Source organism: Leucopleurus acutus (assembly GCF_964270905.1).
Source record: "Leucopleurus acutus genome assembly, chromosome: 4".
NCBI lineage: Eukaryota > Metazoa > Chordata > Mammalia > Artiodactyla > Delphinidae > Leucopleurus > Leucopleurus acutus.
Window position 1 is genome coordinate 80,713,551 of NC_139146.1, and position 22,747 is coordinate 80,736,297.

Consider the following 22,747-nt stretch of genomic DNA (forward strand, 5'->3'; position numbering starts at 1 on the left):
AAAATGACTAGTAATTTGGTTTGTTGATATCCAACATTGATCGTTTAAATAATAAAAGATTTGTAATTGCCCATTTACATCTGAAAATTGTAAGAATAGACACAGATTGTAAATTAATTTTATTATTATAAGAGCTGTAGTAATTAGAAAAAAGGACGATAGTAGGCAGTAAAACAACAGTAGGCCAAGAGACAAAACATAATATATATAATATGTGTATATATATATTTATTTTAAACATTATAATTTAATGATTTGAGATCAGCAATAATATTATATTTACAAAATATTTAAATATCAAATTTTATAATGTATACTTTCATTTTTCATTATTTCTACTTTGAATGCATTTTTGATAATAGCTGATTGTTTCTGTAACAATTATGGATATAACTGAGTTTATATAGCTGCTCATTGTATAAAATCCTGAGATAGATTTATGAGTTTATTTTTTCAAGGCATGATGTGAAAATTGTATTGCTTTAACTGCAAAAACATGTCTTTTAACTTGAGACAGCTTCCTCTTAAGGGTTTTCTATGTAATAGGAAAGTACTGCTATTTTTAAAAAGTGTCAATACACTAAAATATTTGCACTACCTATTTGTAATGCATGTTGAGGACAGCCACATTTACATTAATGTTATTATACAATTGTCTGATAATCATCTTTAGACACTAAATCTACACAAGAGAACTTTAGAACATGTTGACCCTCAGGATTAGCTGTTATGCTAAACTGACTGATGAGAATGGAATATTGGCTTTTATTAATCTTCCACTGATAACACGAAATGTATTTTTCAGTTTAAGACATTTACTAATGAATCAATTTTAATTTAGGGACTAAATAAAATCCTCAGTAAGCCTGGCAAATGATAGCCTTGAGTAAACTCAAAGCATTTTCACTCTAAATCAAAATGAGTTCTGCCCTAAATGCTCCTTATCCAACTAGTAGCCTTGCAAGGATTCAGAGGTATTGGTCATATCAAAAAAGGAAGCATCTTTTTAAGAAAGGAAGGAAAGAAAGAAGGGAAGGAAAGAAGGAAGGAAGGAAGGGCAGAAAGAAAAAGAAAGAAAAGAAAAGAAAGAAGGAAGGAAGAAAGGAAGAGAGGGAGGGAGAGGAAGGGAGGAAGGAAGGAAGGAAGGGAGGAACTCTATTGGGTCTAGAAAGTTTCGGAGTAAAATTGACTGTAAGGAGGCCATTCTGACCTTGGGTGTCTTTTTCAGAGCAGGAATCAATTTCATTATATGTATATTTATTTACCCATGAGTAAATCTGCTAACCCAGATCTATTTAGCCCAATTGCCACAAAATATGCCTAGTTTGTGTTTCTGTTTCAATAGTGATGTCTGATTATTCTCTTTGGAGATTTAAAGTTATTCTAAATTATAGGATATTGGCATTTGTGAATAGCAATCTTTAAGGTTAGTGTCGTTATTTGGCTGTACATGAGGAATATGAGTCCATTCTTAAAAATGGTTTTACTTATGGGATTAGTTTATTATTATATTAATTTATATAAATTAAATTTTTATATATATTTTAATATTTAAAGTTTTTACTGATTTTATTTTTTAGGTTTGGCTAAAAGCATTTCAACACCATATGTTCATTGCCTATAAAATAAATAATATGATAATCAGTGAATTTATTTTACTACTGCCTAAGTAAAGCTCTGTGGTTCTATTTTCTTAATTATTTTTTTTTATAAGAGAGTGAGTTTTTCCTACCAAATCATCCTGTCTTCACATTGGCAATATCCTATGGGCCAGTTAATGTTGCTTAAGCAGTATTTAACTCCTAACTCAAAATCATGCTGTGTTCAATCAAATATTAAATTAGTTAATATGAATAAACTGAATGAATTTTTTAATGTCTAGTTTTTTTTTAGGTATACTGTAGATATTTCCTTAACAAGTCTAAAACCCTAAATTGACCAAAACCTTATTTAAATCTGTGTAATTAGGAACTAAAATAAAATTGGTATTGGTGTTAATAATGATTTAACTATGTAGAAACTTATTATTTTTTTCTTTTCTTCTCTTTTGACTTCAGGTGCAATAACAGAACCCAGTGTGCAGTGGTGGCAGGTCCCGATGTTTTTCCAGACCCATGTCCGGGAACCTATAAATACCTTGAAGTGCAGTATGAATGTGTCCCTTACAGTATGTATATTCCTGTACTTTTCTTATAAAAAGGAAAGATATTAAGCTTTGTTTTGCATGCATTGACAACATAGTCTCTATGAAAACATAAAAATAATCACATAAATTATATTTAAAAACTGGCTAAATTTAACTTTTCAGGGTCTTACATTTTCCCCACCCTTGGAAGAATTAGGTGTTGCCTGCATGATCCTGCAGCATTTAATTTTGACTATATATTTCTGTATATCAGTATCTATTCTAAAGCTCTTTTCTTAATGCAAGAATATAAAATATTTAGAAAAACGATGAAAGAGTGGTATGGCAGTACTATATCCCTCCAGGTCCAAGCAAACAGAAATGAAAGTGAATAATATACTTGTATATATAGTAGTATAGAAAATGATAAATCTTGAATTTGATAGGAACAATTATATCTAAGCTTCCTGTGCTGCCAAGATATTGAGAAGTAGAAATATATTCACCCAGAGAGAGCAGATTGGAAAGAAAATACAAGGATTACATGGACTAAAGCACTCTTTAGAGAATGTATCTTTTACAGTCTCAAGAACTGTGTCTTTGCAACCTTTATGTCAGAAATGATATATACCAACAACTTTTCTTTTTTCTTCGGGAGTAATGAAAAATCAAACAATCAAAAGTGACCCTTTTTTTTTTTTTTTTTGTGGTACGCGGGCGTCTCACTGTTGTGGCCTCTCCCATTGCGGAGCACAGGCTCCGGACACGCAGGCCCAGTGGCCATGGCTCACGGGCCCTGCCGCTCCGCGGCATGTGGGATCTTCCCGAACCGGGGCACGAACCCATGTCCCCTGCATCGGCAGGCGGACTCTCAACCACTGCGCCACCAGGGAAGCCCTTTCTTGACTTTTTTATCCAAAGGTAGAATCATCATCTCAAAAGAAATATTTTTGATCTGACTAGTTAATTATTCATGGGATACCTTAGTGAAGATCACTCAGGAAATCCTGTATTCTTGTATTACATATGCAGCTCATCCCAGAGGTAGAAAACTCCTCATAAACAAATCCCAGGTTCCAACTTCCCTTGATATCTCAGAAGAAACAAAGCATCTGGGGGTCAGCAGGTTTACTGTGTCAAGAGGTAGTTCTAGGTTTGTCTCATTGATGTTTATTTAAAAAGCAGCACATTGCTCATGAGCTGTAAGTGTGTGTACTCCAATAACAATAGAGAAATTTGGCCAGCAAGAAATGAATTGAAATTTAAAAGTAATAATGAAAGCAATCAAGAGAAAATTTCATTGTTCCCTTATTTACAGTGTGATTGAATAGAGAAAGTTTATCTAGGGAAGTTTTATAAGCTTACTTTCTTTGTTGTGAAAAAGCATAAGTGTATAGGTTTTATTGAAATCTCAATTGAGGTTATGCTTCTTATATTGTTATCTCCAGGAACCCATCTATAAAAATATAAAGCTAAATGACCATTTATTGTTCATTAGTGATACTTTAAAGAAGTAAAATTTGTAGTCCACTTTAGAACTGTGACAGTTATACTTAGGTTGCATAATAAGATCTTTGTGAAATATGTAGAATAGCTATTTCCAAAGGCATTTAAAAAATATATTAAATAAGGTATGCCTCATTTTTAAAGACAGTTTTAAGAAACTTACAATCGTTGTAACATGAAAGCTGAAGTTTTGTCAAATATTTTTTTCACAATTTTTAAAATTTAAAGAATTTCACAGCTCTTTCTTCAGTTTTCTGTATTTCTTCAGAGTTCCTTTAAGGATAACTACTCCAAATTCCTCTGCCAAACTCATTCTGAAAAATCATCTTAAATCATTTCAATATAGATAAGAACTTGCTCATACACTTTTGTATAAAAGGATTGTGGTTTACCACAGATTTCGTCTCTCATAAATTTTTAGAGTTGGGCAATTTGATTCCTGAATATCCTACATTTTCAGGTTTTTGGTAATCCTGAAAATGTACTGATTGCCTTAGAAGTATGTTCATATTATATTAAAATATTTAACTGATTGTTTCATTAAATAAGAATTATAAACACAGGTGCAACCACTTTCCAGTTTATACACAGTTTAATTTATATGATATAGTATAATTGCGTTTGTTTAAATTATCTTCAGTATGTTTCAGTTAAAAGTGTAATGCGTAACTGGAAACTCATTTAGAAAATTTAACATGAACTTAAAAGAAAATAATCCAAAAGAAAGTAAAAACCGTAAAATAAACTATAGTGACTCATTTGAAAGGTAAGCTGGTTTAGTAGAAAAATGGCCAGATATCAGGAAGCCTGGTTACTTAACAAAAATTCTGGATCCTTTAGCCTCAGGTAAGCTATTAAAATTTTCTGGATCTCACCTTATAGACTTTCCCTCATCTATAGTACAGTAGTCCCCTGTTATCGGTGATTTCACTTTCCTTGGTTTCAGTTATCCATGGTCAACCTCAGTCTGAAAATATTAAATGGAACTTTCCAGAAATAAACAATTCATAAGTTTTAAATCATGTGCCATTCTGAGTAGCATGATGAAATATGCCATCCTACTTGAGACGTGAATCATCCCCCTGTTTAGTGTATCCACTATATACTACCCACTTGTTAGTCAGTCATCTGTAACACTTCAGCTGTCACACTATCATAGTGCTTGTGTTCAAGTAACCCATATTTTAATGGCCCCAAAACGCAAGAGGAGTCATGCTGGAAATTTTCTTACTGTGCCTAATTTATAAATTAAACTTTATCATAGATATGTATGTATAGGAAGAAAAACAGTATATATAGGGTTTGGTGCTATCTGCAGTTTCAGGAATCCACTGTGCGTCTTAGAATGTACTCCCTGTGGATAAGGGGTGGGCTACTACAAGTTCTGATTTAGTTAATAATAAGCTCTTTTTCTTTTCTCCAGCATAAAAAAACTGATTTTTCCATTGCTGAAAATATTCACTTATTAAAATAGCTTTCATTTATTAACATTTACTACATGGCTTATATGTTTACATACATTATTTTATTTAATTCTCACACTCTCCTCCCTGTTAGGTATGAGTGTCAGCACTTTACTGAAGAGGAAACATACTCAATAGGATTAGTAAAATGTTTCATGTAAAACATAGAATAGCTAGGAAATGGCAGAGCCAAGAGTTGAGTTTGTCTGTAATACCTGTTCTTAAGGACGCAGCTATAGTTCTCCCCCTAGATTTTACCCTTTATATTTTCAAGAGTTATTCAGTGGTGTTCAATATTTAACTTTCATCAGTACAGTAAAGGTACATAGTGAAAGCAAATGCTTCAAGGGCCCGGACCCTTTTTCTTCTTTCTTTTGCTACTTCCTTTTAAGAGGCTTGTATTCTTTTCTTAAAACAGCTGAATCACTGCAACTTTTATTTTCCCAAACACCTAATGAAGCTTTATGGCAAAGACTAATTTGTGCTATAAAAATACCACCGACAATTTAGAATGAGGCTCTTATCTAAGTAGTAACTTAAAAAGTTGTTTAAATTACCTGTATTATAGGAGAAAATCCTTCTTATACTTAATTAATATGCTTGTTAAAAGACCCTATTGTATTAGTAGCACACAGACTTCATATTTGGGATTCAATATTAATATTTGAAAATTTTCTAACTGAACAACTGAATAAACAACCAAACAACAAATACTCTTAGGTTCTGTTTGTTATATAATTTAATAATATCCATTTTCATTTTGAATTTAAGATGACAAACTGCAGTGTATATGGTGATATACTTTGTTATGAATGTTTTCTTAATATTGATATGTGGAAAAATATTATTGATATTTTCTTTTTTTATATATGCTCTGTGTATATATGTTTCTATGGTAATATTGATTTTTAAGGTGATACTTTTTCATGGAAAATATCGAAAGAAAATATAGAAATATAGAAAAACAAAAATATATAGAAAAACATCAATATTAATGATATATAAGTATATAAGAGGTAATACAGAAAAATTCAACAAAGTTTATTGTATCACACAGGAGAAGGAAAATTAAAAACATCTAAGATAAGCTTGCAATAATTTTTGCAGAGTTTTAGGAGTCAGTAAATTGGTGTATAAATGAACACTGAAATTTTTAAGAGGACTTTAACCTAAATCAACCAAATGGTGTGGCTTGTTTTGAAAAGATGACAGTGGGAAATAAAATAAGGAAAATTAGGAATTTTAAACAATTTAGTGAGGCTACTGAATTTGTCTTATACTCAGTTTTTTGAGTGTCTTGTACACAGTTTTTTCAAAATCACTGAAGTTGTATTTAATCTTTTCTTTCTACTGTCTGTAATTTCTTGTTTGGGTTCAACAGATAGCCTGTTTTGGGGACAGTTGAATCAATACTTTTCTCTGTTCCTGTGACACCTTAGTTCCAGTATGACTTTTATAGCCTTTGCCTTTTCTTTTGAGGTTTGATTTTCCTCCTTCGTGATATTTCCTCCCTAGGAGATGACCCAAATATTCAAGAGGTTAAACCTCAGCATTTACCAATGCCACAGTTTTGTTTTTGCAGCTTCCTTCTTCTCACCCCACCCCATCACTTCTAGCCTGATTTGGGATGGAAATTGTGGCATCTTTAAGTAGAGCTTCCTTCATTTAACCAGTTTACGGGGATGACTTGTGTTAGAGAGAAAACAGTAAAACAACTAACCACCTATATAGAGTATTTCTGAGCAAAAAATCTTTACTTTAGCTTTACTTTGTATCCTGCTGATAATTTGTCTTTTTTCCAAGGCATACAGTTTCACACACATTACACTCAAAAAGTGTTTGTCTTCTCTCACAGTCCAGCATTTCTCTTCAGTTCTTTGTTTCTTCTTTTTAAAAATACAAAGTACATATTACTTATTCAGTAATCTTCTCTGCTGGTAGATTTTCTTTGAAATAGATGGGGGAAGCACACAATTGGAGAGCCACTAGAAATGAGTGTTTGGTAGTGGGAAGCAGCCGCATAGCACAGGGAGATCAGCTCGGTGCTTTGTGACCACCTAGAGGGGTGGGATAGGGAGGGTGGGAGGGAGGGAGACACAAGAGGGAAGAGATATGGGAACATATGTATATGTATAACTGATTCACTTTGTTATAAAGCAGAAACTAACACACCATTGTAAAGCAATTATACTCCAATAAATATGTAAAAAAAAAAAAGAAATGAGTGTTTGGTTAAACCAATCTTATTTTATAGCACTTACAGACTTTCTCACCATTCATATTAACCATCTGAAGTTATGTATGTGATTGTCTTTATGGAAAGACATGCAAAACAAGTAATGTTGGAAATTAATATTTACAATTAATTATATAATCTGCTATTTTGTCTTTTTTTACTAAAAGAAAAAAGTACTATCTTTCAGCATTTAAAATGAACAAAAGCCTTTAAATATTTAGTTATAAATAACTAAATACATTTTGCAACTAATATTCAACTGAGTGCATATTTTAATATGTTCACACTTTGGCTCCTATTATGTAAATAAATAATTACATATTTTAAAACTCATGCTGAAATTAACCCATATGTTAAATTTTAAAAATATCACAGAATGTCAAGATATAAATTGATTCCCAATGCCTCAGTACCTTTTCCAGTTTTTGATACATAGGAGACATTCAGTTAAGGCATATTGAATGATTGAAAGAAAAAAGGAAACATGGTCAAAATTTAATCCTCTAAAATCATTATGTTCATTGCTAAAATGATAAACAAAAGAAACTCTTGTCTACACACAAGACCGTATTAATTCAAAGGGAAGATCTATGGTAAAAAATATAGATTATATGAATTTTAGTTTTTCTAAATTGTTTGATGTTGTAATTGTATTCCTCAAGAATGCTAGAATAGTCCTAGCAACCAATTTGTTTTTCATATTATTCTTCTGTATGCCTCCATATAATGTATCAAGTATTGTCCCTTTATAAGAGGAATGTCAGTTATCTAAATTCTCTTTTTTAGAATGATAGTTATAACAAGAACAATAAAATTCTTCCTTTCTTTCTCCTTTTTCTTCCCACCAAAGTTTCTTTCTTTTTTCTTTTCTTTTCTTTTTTTTAGATATTTGACATACAATTTTATTCTGATTCTAAACAAAAAGAAATGGGAATGACAGTAACAAATAAGATTCCACCACTGAATATTGTGATGTGACTGTAGCAGTCTTATATTTGGAACTCAAGGAGGAAACAACTGTGTTCCAAAACACCTAAATATGTAGGTCCAAAAAAATGAAGGTTTTTTTTTTTTTTTTTAACTGCTACATTCACTCCGAAGCCCATTCATCTCCTTCAGCATCCCAAAGATTAAGCACATGTTCTGCTTAGCTATATAATAAAGTGGCAAACATGCTGCACCACTGATATCACAGGACAGTTGCCTATAAAACTAGACTTCTGATGCTGGGCTCCAGCTTCACTTTCTCACAGGTCATCATCTTCTTCCGGGAGGGCAGTTGGCTGAGCAACCTCTAGATCGTGCTCTTACTGCGCTGCCAACGCTGGGTCCATGATCACCTCTGGTGGGGCGAGAGCAGGCATGGCAATGAACTCCAAGTTAGGATCTCCCATCAGTTTTCTAGCCAGAGGAAGGGCTTTTCAAAGTTGTAGTTACTTTTGGCAGAAATGTCATAGTACTGAAGATTCTTCTTTTGGTGGAAGACAATTGACTTTGACTTAACCTTTCTGTCCTTAATATCCACTTTGTTGCCACACAACAAGATGGGGATATTCTCACACACTGGTACCAGATCTCTATGCCAGTTAGGCACGTTCTTGTAAGTAACTCTCGATGTTACATCAAACATTATAATGGCACCCTGAGCTTGGATATAATAGCCATCTCTCAGTCCACCAAGTTTCTCCTGACCAGCTGTATCCCATACATTGAACTTAATAGGTCCTCTGTTGGTATGGAACACAAGGGAATGGACCTCAACACCCAACGTAGCTACATACTTCTACTCAAATTCACCAGTCAGATGACGTTTCACGAATGTAGTTTTACCAGTACCACCATCACCAACCAATGTAAGTTTGAACTGAAGTTGGGGTTCTCCTTGGGCAGACATCGTGATGTTAACGCGGGCGGGGGCTGCGAGGGCGCGCCATGGAGACGGCGTCTGGGGCGCTGCTCCCCCGCCCGGCTCCTCCGGCCCCCAGGGCCAGGCTCACGCCTGCTCCAAGCGCAGACCGGACGGAGCAGAGGCCTGCTTTGCGCGGAGGCCAGGGGCCAGTTTCTTTCTTAAATAGTTTCTACTTGACAGTATCTTGCACCTAACATATAATTCATAAAACTTTTTCAAGTGAATCAGTAATTACTTAATAGTTAATTTAAACTTTTATTGTATGTCCCAAATATGAAATATTCATAAAAATTGCTATTATAAGTTTGGAAAACAGGAAGCGTAGGTGGACTATATACTTTCTTAGAAGTTTTCACCCTAAATTCTCTCCTATTCTTGTCTAGCTGCTTCATATGTTTATGGAAATTATTCTCAACTAGTTTATATCATTTGCTTTCAAGACCTCCCTCTTTTATCTTCCTTTCATCACACAACGTCTATTGCAGACCAGGCACTATGCTAAACACTAGGTAGAATGCTAGGATAAAAATTCTGCCATAGAGGAATTTAGCCAAATGAGGCTCAGGGTCCCCAAAGTTACACTGTTCCTAGCTCAGCAAAGCAACTGAGCACTTCATGTTAGCAGTGCACCTAGAAGACATGCCCATCCCATAGCGGCTGATGTTTGTAGAGGGTGTGTGGGGGTGTATATCTTCAGGGAAGGTTTTCTAGAGGAGATGACTCTTGAGCTGAATCTTAAAGAATGAGTAGACTTTAATGAGAAGGGCAATAATTTTTGGCAGATGGGACAATGTAAGATAAGTAACTGTTACCGTTAATATAAAACCAAAACACTTTGGTGTTTGCATGAAAAACAAAACACAAGAGTGACAGGAGATGAACCCATAGATGGGCAGGGTAGAAATCATGACTTACCTGTATGCTGGGATTCTTCTGAGCCCTAATACTCATCACAGTGTGGAGCATAAAGATAATACACTATTTTTAATGTAATTAACTAATACATTAATAAGAAATACTTGTTTGAAAATCTGCAAAAACCAATTTTGACTAATTTAAGTTGAAAAATGAAGCCTTTTGTGGCGGGAGGGAGGGTGGGAAATACAAAGTAATAGTTCCAGAATCAAAAGAAGAAAGGTGAAAAACAGGTCTGAAAAAATAAGATCCAGTGATCTAGTGAACAAGAGTTAGTGGACAGTCTCTTAAGTACTCTGCGTTTGGATGAATCGGTTACAAAAATGGTCCATCTGATCTAAGTCCTGTAATGATCTGGGCTAGGACATCAGGACTGCATGAAACTAGAGCTGAGTAGTTGCTGCACCTTTTAAATAGGGTCTGCTCTTTGCTATTTCCTGTCATTTCCATTACTTATTTTATTGTACTTGGTTCATTATACTCTTTTAAAATATCTCCTGGCTTCTGAATATACTTAAATTTACAACTCTTGTTCTAGAGTTTGTATCTAATCAATGCTAATAGGTGTAAAAGCACTCTAAATAGTTACTATATATATATTTTTTATTTTCAAAATATGTAGTATTAAGTTCTTGCACCAACAATAATTCTACCAATAGAAGTTTATCAGTATGTATTATGGGTTAATCAGTGTGTTAAGTGCTGGGGAAAAGTAGAGTTTGGCCTTATGGATCTGGTGGTCCCGTGGATAAGGCAAATAATAAACACATTAACCAATACATATAATCATAAATGATAAAATGCAAGAAGAAAATAAACACAGTTGTATAATAGAAAACAATAAAAGGGCTAGCTTATATAGGTGTGATAAAAGACTGCTGTCAAGAGAGGGTACTTGAAACCTGAAGAATGAGAATGAGACAGTCAGGCAAAGAGCCTGGGAAAGAGCTTTCAAAGCAGAGAGATCATTAGCTCCAAAAAGTGTGAGGTTGGGAAGAGGTTGGCTTGTCCTAATAACTGATAGAAAGTCAGTGTGTTTGCAGTCAACATGGGGGAGAATGACTTAGACCCAATCTAATTACCAACCAGCAATTAGTACTATTAATACCATTAATAATGAAGCAGCAATTTCTTTCAAGTTTCTAGGATTTATTAAGAATCAAAATATGTTTGCAGAATGAAATTTAATAAAGTGATATTTCTTTTAAAATATATATTTTTGAAAATATTACATTCTACAATAACATAAAGGTAAACTTATATCAAATAAACCAAATATCAAATGGCATCAACAGCTAGAAAGAATAAATACATATATTTATAGTGGATTAATAATATGTAAGTGTACACATGATGCTAATTGTAAGGAAACAAGATGAATTGAGAGTATTAAAAAATTAATTGGATTGGCAAAGTTAGGAAACTATTTGATTTAGGAAGTAAAATGTTATTACAGACATAAATAAAGTTGGGGGATTAGTTTACCCATGCTCACTTGCTTTATTTGAAATAGTAAGATTATAGAACTAATGCACTTAAACTTAATTCAAATAAATTTTTATAAAATCCTCAAATTGAATAGCATAAACATGTGAGGTTTAAAGAGACATGGAATATAACATTTTGTTTTTAAAATATACTGCATCTGTATGGGAAGAGAAGTAGTGAAAATGTGAAGGGTTTTTTTTTTTTTCCCAAAGTGTTTATTGCTAAAAAGATCTTATAGCAAACTTGATGTATGAGATCTAAAGAGTTAATTTTCCAGATAAAATTTTTCTAAATTCTTGTAAAATCAATTGAAATACTATGAAAGAGCATTGTTAATTTTCTTGTATTATAGTCATTAATCTTATGAAGCTAGAAAAAAAGCAATCACTTTGCTTGGAAAGTACTTCATTCAGATTTTGCAATTTTAACATAATAGTACTTCGGTAAAATGATTAGTTACTATAGGGAATAATCTACATAAACTTTAATGTTTTTGTTTTATTTTTGAGGAATTTCTCAAATGGTAGGAGATCACAATTCCTGTGAATGTTGTCAATTTTTAAATTGCTTAAACTTTTTCAAAATCCTGCTATAAAACCCAAATTCTTTTACACAATTAAATTCTTTTACACAATTAAATACTTATAGGTAGGTTCATTAATGGTCCCTCAAAGAAATCCATAATATGTTATTATAAATGGCAAAGAGACTTTGCAGATTTGATTGAATTAAGGATCTTGAGTTGGGGAGATTATCCTGGATTATCCATGGAGACCCAATCTAATCATAAATATCCTTATAAAAAGGAGGCAAAAGGTTAATGTTCGAAACAGGAGCTATGACAGCAGAAGCAGAGATTAGAGTGATGAACATTGGAGATGGAGGAAGGGGCCACTAGCCAAGGAATGCAGGTATCCTCTAAGAAGCTGGAAAGAGCAAGGACATAAATGTTCCCTAGAGCATCCAGAATGAGCACAACTCTGCTGACCTCTTAATTTTAGCCCTTAAGACCCATTTTGAACTTCTGACAATTTGTGTTGTTTAAAACCACTAAGTTTGTGGTAATTTGTTATAGCAGCAGTAGAATACTAATACAACTTGCTATAATATTTTTTTTCTGAAATGATTAATATAGTTTAAAAATTCATTTTTTTACTTAGGACATGGAGTAGTAAAGACATAGTTTTGTTTTCTAAATAAAGATTATGGTGTATTTCTGTAACAATATTTTTAAAATGTAAACATAGAAACCTTCCCTGTCATGGATTGACTGGATGTGGGATGCACAGCATATTGTTATAGACAAAAGTCATTTTAATTCTATAAATATACAAAACCCAAGGCAAACTGAAGTCAAGTTAGTGTTTAGTAAAATCAGTTTTACTGTATTACACCTATCTACTATTTACATGAGGCAGCAGAAATAGTGAATGGGTAAATAAGTGGTTGATTATAAATATATGAGCTAGATGGACAAGATGAATAAATGTAGTGAATTTCTGTTTAAATTTTCTTATACTTTAAACAAACAGGAAATTTTCACAATAACTGACTTGTAATACTTGAATTAAATCCATATTTATGGACTTCCAATTCTACTCTGTATGTACTAATTTAATTTAGTTTTATCAGCCCTTAATGAAAACCTACTTGTTTCTTAAAACATTGCACAATGTCTACATGCCCCCTATAATATAAATACGACTGTTTTCTAACTTCCAGGAAACCATAATCTTCTCATTATTCTGTAATCCTTAGAGTAATCATATCAACATAGAATCAGACAGGGAAGGAACTAATATTGCTTAGTTTTTGTTTTGTTTTATTTTGTTAATTTTTTAACATCTTTATTAGAGTATAATTGCTTTACAATAGTGTGTTAGTTTCTGCTTTATAACAAAGTGAATGAGTTACACATATACATATGTCCCCATATCTCTTCCCTCTTGCATCTCCCTCCCTCCCACCCTCCCTATCCCACCCCTCTAGGTGGTCACAAAGCACCGAGCTGATCTCCCTGTGCTATGCGGCTGCTTCCCACTAGCTATCTATTTTACATTTGGTAGTGTATATATGTCCATGCCACTCTCTCACTTTGTCACAGTTTACCCCTCCCCCTCCCTGTATCCTCAAGTCCATTCTCTAGTAGGTCTGTGTCTTTATTCCCATCTTGCTCCTAGCTTCTTCTGACCATTTTCTTTTTTTTTTAGATTCCATATATATGTGTTAGCATACGGTATTTGTTTTTCTCTTTCTGACTTACTTCACTCTGTATAACAGTTTCTAGGTCTATCCGCCTCACTAAAAATAACTCAGTTTCGTTCCTTTTTATGGCTAAATAATGTTCCATTGTATATATGTGCCACATCTTCTTTATCCATTCATCTGTTGATGGACACTTAGGTTGCTTCCATGTCCTGGCTATTGTGAATAGAGCTACAATGAACATTTTGGTACATGACTCTTTTTGAATGATGGTTTTCTCAGGGTATATGCCCAGGAGTGGGATTGCTGGGTCGTTTGGTAGTTCTATTTATAGTTTTTTAAGGAACCTCCATACTGTTCTCCATAGTGGCTGTATCAATTTACATTCCCACCAACAGTGCAAGAGGGTTCCCTTTTCTTCACACCCTCTTCAGCATTTATTGTTTTTAGATTCTTTGATGATGGCCATTCTGACCGGTGAGAGGTTTTACCTCATTGTAGTTTTGATTTGCATTTCTCTAATGATTAATGATGTTGAGCATTCTTTCATGTGTTTGTTGGCAATCTGTATATCTTCTTTGGAGAAATATCTATTTAGGTCTTCTGCCCATTTTTGGATTGGGCTGTTTGTTTTTTTGATATTGAGCTGCATGAGTTGCTTGTATGTTTTGGAGTTTATTACTTTGTCAGTTGCTTCATTTGCAAATATTTTCTTCCATCTTGAGGGTTGTCTTTTCGTCTTGTTTATGTTTTCCTTTGCTGTGCAAAAGCTTTTAAGTTTCATTAGGTCCCATTTATTTATTTTTGTTTTTATTTCCATTTCTCTAGGAGGTGGGTCAAAAAGGATCTTGCTGTGATTTATGTCATAGAGTGTTCTGCCTATGTTTTCCTCTAAGGGTTTGATGGTGTCTGGCCTTACAGCTTAGTTTTTATTAATATATTTTATAAATATATTTCCTCCTCTCTGTGCTAACTGCTTTCTACTTCAATTAAAACAGAAACCAATGCAGAATAGAATAGTAAGTGATATGGAGACAAACGTTAAGTGGCTGTTTTCAGGTATTCTTCATGGCAATGATATATTTCTAATTATTACTTAGGCAGGTGGCAGGTCCTATCACATTTTCCCTATTTTTGCCTTATCAAGTTCTCTCAAGCACAAGAGCATAACATAGTGGTTAAGAGTAAGAGCCTTAGAATTTATGTTCTGATTTTGCTAATTAATAGCTATTTTCTAGTGAAGTTGTTTTACTCCTCTGTGAATGAGTCTCTTCACATAGAAAATAGGGATGATAATTCACACAGTGTCTATGAAAATTAAAATCAAATATATGTAAAAAGGTTGTACAGTGATGGCCATGTTAGAAATTCTCAGTATATCATAGCTATTAAAATTAATATGGCTCTGGCATCTCATCCATTTCTGAAGTTTTTTGACGATCAATACTATCATGTACTGGGGCTTAGAATTATGTTATGCTGTTAACTTATCCCAGGGAGCCCCAGGCATCATAGAGTTATAGCCTTCTCTTTTGCTCTTGACTATTGGTATAATTTCACAGATAAGACTTTTGTCTTAGTTCCTCATTTTTAATTTCGGATCACCTCTGGATTTTTTAGTCTTTCTCAGAGCTAGTTACAAAGGCATCTGTCATCTGATTTAGTTCTTGAACCAGTTCTCTTTTATGGGGTTGCTCTCTTTCACCTAAAAGTGATACTAAGACACATCAAGCAAGCAGATTTTCTGAATCTACCCTCAGCTCAGTTGTCTCTGTGGGTTCTTTTATCACGTATTTCCTGCTCTGCGTCCCCTTCGGACTTAACCTGCTGGTACTAGAAATTGCATGAATCGCACCCAAGCTTGCTATGGAGTTTGAGCATTGCGTCTTTTAGTTTCATACTTTCCTCACTGCTGTTAGCTTTTAGTACTAGATTATTTACCTCCAGACCCATTTCTCCCCATAGATAACAATAGATAAAGAGGTGTCAATGTCCTCAAATACCTCCAGGTGGAGCCTGGCCATGTTCATTTATTTCATTCAACAAATATTGGTTCAGCCTTTATCATATGAGTTTTCATATACTGGATCTAGGATCCACTGGATCTATACTGTTCACAGTGAAATTTAATCATAAAGCAAACTAAACCTATCTGTTAGGTTTTTTTTGTAGGTGAACAACCTAAGACTCAGAATAAGTGAAATAGTTAATGATTATATAGTTATAACTCATTGACACCTAATTGTAAGCTGAGTTGTCAATCCATCATCCTACTCTGTTTCTTTAAATTTCAGAATAGGTTTCTATAGCCTAGAGACAGAAGCAGTGATTAAGGCATAGTCTCAAAAATATAAAAGATTCAAATATATCCCCTTTAGTTGATATTTGTCATTCTAATTCAGTTCCTCATTTTAATTCACATTCTTCCAGGAAGATTTCAAAATTCAAAATGGCCCTCATGTGACTACTGGATTATTTTGTCTTTGTTTGCCTTCGGTATAGCCTGTAATTAATACAATTACATACATACAATAGCATATTGAGTTATCAAAAAACCCAACTTTCTCAATATTATGAAAGAACAGTCTTTTCTGTGCATACAGCTAGATTTCAAGCCTCATGGCCTTTCTCATAAATTTATTTCAAAATTGCCTGGAGAAAGCCAATAAGTGAACATTTTTGGGGTGTGCAATTTGCTTTTATGTTCACTATAAGCTAACTATTTACTTTTGGAAGCCTTTGTCAGATATGTGTCCAAATTTCTGTGGCAAATCTTTTCTGGTTTTAGTTTTTAAAGCAGCTTGAAATAAGTTCAGTACTCAGTTACATTGAGATTTCATAGTTGCTAAAAACCATCTGCAGTTAAAAACAAACAAACAAAAAACCCAGCTAATGTACTTATGGAGAAAATAGAAGAATGCATATCTCTCAAAAGGTAGAACACAGGATTTCCTTTAATGTGATTTTTCTTGACTTGTTCTCTCCCCTATTCTTCTTATACTTAGAGAAATCTTTGCTGTTAAGTTTATCAAGACAACAGGGAAGGCTCAGAAGGAAGATCATATTCAAATTTGTTGGAAATAAAATGCATTTATTTCTACAACAATGCTTTCTTTTTTTTTTCTTCTGTATTCATTCTGATTGCTCAGGCACCAATAGAACTGGTAGCTGGCTACTTGTGTGTATCAGAATCTAACAGAAATTGTTCTTATGGCCATATTTTGGTTTTATCCTGATCTGTTACTTATCGAGCTATCTACCCAGACTCATCAAGGCTTAACTTCAAGAAAAATGCTTGCCTAGTAAAAGAATATTATTGGGGAGATTATCAAGGCAAAGCTCTAAGAATTCCTGATTCTACTTTATCATGCACTCACTAATACTCATATTAAATGTTTTCAGATATCAAGCTCAGATCTCATAAATTATGAATGACTGCCCTGCAGCAGATGGCATGTGTTATTCTTTTTAAGAATGAGTGATAAGTGTAAAGTGAAAAACATAAGCTATTCTTTGTCTTTAGGACTGGCAATCCTTCTGTCATTTATCAGTGATGGCCTACATTTGTGATTAACACTGTTTCTAATACAAAATTCAAGAGTTTATGATGAGTTATATTACTTGACTGAATCTCACCAGCTGCTGCTCCTTGGGGGTATCAGATGGTATTTTCTAAAATGTTGAAATACCTTATCTTTATCATCAGGCAGTAGCTTGAACACTGGAGGAGCTGTTCACTAAAAATCCCATTTATCATTGGTTCTAAAAGTGCTCAAGATTCAGACCTAATAGGGACCAACCTACAAAGGCCATTTTATTTTACCTAAGTAATGAAAGCCAGAATCTTTTTTGCCTCATTGACGGATAATAGAGACGAAGAGTCTCATTGTGTACCAGAAATATCCAAATGAATCTAATGCTTTAGAAATATGATTTACCTCTTCAATGTAAGCACTACATCAAAGTTATTTTGACTCTTCAAATAACTAATACACACATCAGAATTAAAATAGTTTGTGGCATGTAATTAGTGCTTGATAAAAGTTTGGTATTATTATTTTAGTCTTTCATACAATATGGATAGAGTGTTTAGCCTATTGTTGAAAACACTAAATAATGAAATTCTGAATACCAAGCTATAAATAATATTGCACATTCCCAATTTAGGCTCTTGGGAGCCCACCTGGGTGTGTTTTTAAGAGTTAAAATTCTGACATGGACTAGTATTTATCTATCTTCGAATCCTTTCAGTAGATTGTCGACTTTTACAGAAACTCAAGTCCAATTTTATATTAGTGATGGTTGCCAGGTAACCATTTGATGCAAATAGTTCATTAAACATTTAGCAGCTCGTTCTCTGATTGGAGTGGAAACTGGAGTGACTTAGAAGCTGACGGCCCAGGAAATGATTGAGAAAGAATATCTTAAGAGTGTTTAATAAAAATAAACTATAATTCCTCTACTTGATTTTCTTCCTCTTTGTCAAAATTAAAATATAAAGAAGAAAAATTGCTGGAGAAAAATGAGGGGTTTTTTTTCCCCCTAATAATAGATATTGTTCTCTGAGCAAGTACCAAGTGCTAACACTATGCTAAATACTTTGTATCCAATATCATTTTATCCTCATAGCAGTTTATTTATGTTGTATAATTCCCATTTTAAAAATAAGGAACATAAGAATATAAATTAAGTTCTTAGTTTGTCCAAATTCCCATGCCTAGTAGATTGGTGGGGAGAGAGGGTGGGTATTTGAATACAGGTCCCTTTGACTCATGTGATTTTGTTCATTTTGTTAAAGGCTGGTAAAAATATCTTCTTGTCTGAGAATTGAGAAGCCTAACCAGCTACCTTTTACAAAATATTTTACTACCCTCTAGCCTGATGCCTAAAAATTAGAGTTGTGTGTGCTGAAGTTAGCTTGACTTGAAAAGAATTTCTGTCAGGAGGTAGGAATCATTGGTAGGAACCTGTGTTAATACAAGGAGGGAGAGAAACTGCAGTTAGTGAGTGGGGTGATCACTATCACTGATTCTGTAAGTCTTGCTCTGAACTGAATCTGATTTATAATGCTTTGTTGCTGTTAATAATTGTTAAACTTTTGCATTAGTTTTCTACTGCTACTATATCACAACATGGTGATAATTTTATCCTCTTACAGGTGTAGAGGTCAGCAGTCTAAAATAAGGGTATTTGTAGGAGTCTGTTCCTTTTGGGGGAATCTGATTCCTTGACTTTTCCATCTTCTAAAAGCCACATGCATTCTATGGCTTGTGACCCCTTCATCCATCATCAAGGCACATCACTCTAACCTCTACTTCTGTCCTCAGGTCTCTTCTCTGACATTGAATCTCTTGCCTTTCTTTCATAAAGACTCATCATGGGCTCACCTAGATGATTCAGGATTATCTTAATATCTCAAAATCCTTAACTTAATCACATCCATAACAGTTCACTTTATGATGAAAGGTAAAACATTCACAAGTTCTGGGGATTAGGGCATGGACGATTGAGGAGGGGTCATTATTCAGCCTTCTACAAATTTGTTTTAATTAAAGTGCGAATTTTTATTTTAAAAAGAGTACAATTCAGTATAGAACACATGTGAAGTTCTATTGCTCTGTTTCTTAAAGATCAAGTATACCTGATTATTGAGTATCAACAATTGCAGAATGCTCATAGTATAGAAAATGGGCAGTCCATGGCTAATTTAAGACTGATGGATTACATTGAAACCAATCCACTTGCCTTTTTTCTTCTACAATAAAATGTCTTTTTTTCTGGTTACATAAATAAAGAATAAATGATCAAATAATAAAAATAGTACAAAAATATAAAGGAAGATGAAAGTAAAGTTTACTTCAGTTTCTTTAACTGGAGATAAATTCAACTAACTTTGTAATTACCATTATTTTAGGCATTGCTTTATGCATATATACACACATGCATGATTTTACAAGGATGGAAGTTATACACACACACACACACACACACACACATATAAGCACACACATATATATAAACATACAATTTAGTGTATGTTCTTGACAGTTCTTCCTATACTCAGGTATCCTTTGGAGATTTTTACATGAATATAGAGTTATATATGTGTGTGTCTGGATGTGTGTGTATGGGATCGTATCATACATGCATCTTGCTTTTCTCATTATATGATATCTTGTGAAGTTAGCCAGAGTCAGCTGGTATAACTTTGATTCTTTTTAAGGGCTTTATAATATTTCATGGGTTGATGTAGACAATGTATTCAGTCATTCCCCTGTTGATGGAAATTTTTATCTTGCTTCATATGTGATAAGATGAATGATCTTTACCAGTAAGATGATCTCGGTTGGTTTACTAAGAATCATTTGTGTTATCTTACTTTTCAAACAGCAGTGAGACACTTTCAAGCTGAATGGGATTGAACCTGTGACTTTTAATTCTCCACCAAAATGACTGACCCAACACCACTGACAAATCTTAGCCTTTGCTAACATTTGAGGCATGTGTTCTATGAATCTGTATAGTCACTTGATTTGGAGAGTTTTCATTAAATAAACTTTAGAAGTATCTGTGACAGGTAGTGCAACTACCTTAATCAAAATACCTGTGGCAAGAGAACCAAAATAACTTTGAACTACTCAGAAACAGAGGGACTACTACACATGTGAACTAATTTCTGTAGTGACACAAGGCTGGGAGGGTTTTTTTTTGTTTTTGTTTCTTAACTTAATGATATTCCTTAAGCATTTAGTAGCTACCTCCTCGCCATCTTTTTCCTCCACCGATTTACTGGTAACATTTTATCAAAAACCATCTGAAACTTTCTTTTGAGTCAAACTTTATTTTCTCAGAACTTATTCTTCAATATCTCTGCAGTAGTTGTGACTATTTACTGTCTCCTCCTTTACTAAGCTCTCCCTCTGACTTATGTGAAAATATTATCTTTTACATAATATCTAATCCCATCCTCTCAGTTTTCTTCTTAATTCGTTTTGGCATTCCTTTCCTTCCCTCGTCTCTACGCTTCTTTTGTCCCTCTCTATTTTTCAAACTCCATATAAAGAACTGTACAATCAAGGTACTGGTTGAGTTTCGTTTGCCTTCTATCTGTTAGTCATTCGGTCTGTCTGTCTATCCGTCTCTTTCTCTCTCTCACACACACACACGGAGAACTGTTTTTAAATTTTGAAGAACCGTCGCCAGTTCAATCTCATACTACAATTATTATTTTAGTTTGTTGAATTTCTTATACTTTGAAGAATTCAATGACCCTAAGCCTTCCACAAACATGTAGTGGGTAGCTTCAGTGTGTTCTTGACTATTCATGGAAAAATGTGAGTTCTTTTCTTGAAAATTAACATGCTCCAATCCTTTTGCTCCTTAGCGATTTCTTCGTGTCCCGAAACTATTGTATAATTTCATTTTTTATAAAACTTCCCTGTGTGAAAGTAATTTAGAACTCAGGGAAAAATGCCAAAATCCATGAACAAAAGTACTTAAAGTTAAGGACAGTTTTTTTTTTTCTTTTATTCTTAGTCTTGTGAGGCTTAATTATCTTCACTTTTGTGAAAAGAAAAGCAATAATTGGAATAATAACAGAAAATGTATCCTTTTGTTTTGCGCTCTTCTATTATCATACTTTAACTCAATATTACCACTGTTTATTTAGTTTCTTACATAAAGTAACCAGATTAACCTTTAAACTGCCATGTTCACTTTTCTAAAGCTTCAAAGGAAATGGATCACTTTAGTTCCAACCGAAATGTATTCTATTTTTAATGAGAGTTTTAGGCAAACCAAAGATTTAGCATGCCAGAATTCTAACTGGCATGCCTAAAGCTAATAATGTTATGCCCTTAAATTGAGTATTACTAAATCACCAAGAAGGTTCACAGTGGTAGAATAAAGATTATGTTAAGTCTGAGATTAAGCTGTCACATCAGAGTAATTTGATTTTAAGTCTGGCTCCATCACCTCCATAAGTAGTCATATCCTTGACAGAGACAAAGTTCATCCAATATGAGTTCTCACTGCAGATGAAGTATTGATGTTTTCATGTTACTTTGGTCAGTCAATAAGGTTAAAAGGATAAAGTTTATTTAGTTTTTAACATTGCCTTCTTGAAGTCAAATGTCTAATTAAATTTTCGAAAATTTGGCAAGAAAGGACTGGTCATGTCAGCTTTCCTCAGCTTGATTTTTTTTTTTTTTTTAAACAGGAGAAGAAGAAACACATTTTAATTTATGTGTATGGAGGTCTCATAGATACAGGACCTAGGAAGTGGCCAAAGCAGGAAGCTTTTATATTTTTTAGACAAAGAAACCATACATTTGTGAAGAGTGGACAGGACAAAGAAACATAGCCTTTGGGTGCTTAATCAGAGAAGAATCTAAACAGAGTTTGGGCTTAGGGTAGTAAATTAAAGAGGTAACAAGGTTTGTTTACGCAGGCTTCTTGGCCCCAAATTCCCTATCTCTGGTGATAAGAGTGTCCTACTTCCAGATGCAGGGAGTGTACCTGTCATATGAGAGATTTATTTCCTGCTTTAGGGAGACAGAAAGGAGAGACAAACTGTCCCTCTTGCATTGGCTCTTTTTTTTTATTAACTTTCTTTTTATTCAAACAAGAAGTTACAAAAATTATAATTATCCTATTCAGCTTGATATTGAATAGCATATTGTGAAATTTGATAGAGACTATCTACAGTAACATGAAACAGATACACTTGGAGTCTACTTAGAAGAGAATCAGGAGGTCCAAATTCTTTTTCAAGGTAGTTAATAACTTCTAAGAGTCTCCTAATGCTAAAAGTTTGAATTACATCTGCAAGTTTTAAGTATGATATTCATTTTCTAACTGGCTTAGTAATATGTAGTATTCTGTTTCTTCAGATATTGAGC

The 22,747-nt window shown here is 33.6% G+C and overlaps 1 protein-coding gene and 1 pseudogene across 11 annotated transcripts in view; one reads left to right on the top strand and one right to left on the bottom strand.

The window, feature by feature from the left end:
• ADGRL3 (adhesion G protein-coupled receptor L3) overlaps positions 1 to 22,747 on the top strand; it is an 860,202-nt gene that overhangs the window by 462,983 nt on the left and 374,472 nt on the right. For all 10 annotated transcript variants that reach the window (XM_082838915.1, XM_082838914.1, XM_082838913.1 and 7 more), the window contains one exon: positions 2,058 to 2,167. In XM_082838915.1, coding sequence (XP_082695041.1) covers positions 2,058 to 2,167 — 110 coding nt within the window. The remainder of the gene's footprint in view (positions 1 to 2,057; positions 2,168 to 22,747) is intronic.
• LOC309961399 (GTP-binding nuclear protein Ran-like) lies at positions 8,562 to 9,224 on the bottom strand (annotated as a pseudogene). Its single transcript has one exon. The product of its transcript is annotated as a GTP-binding nuclear protein Ran-like (transcript).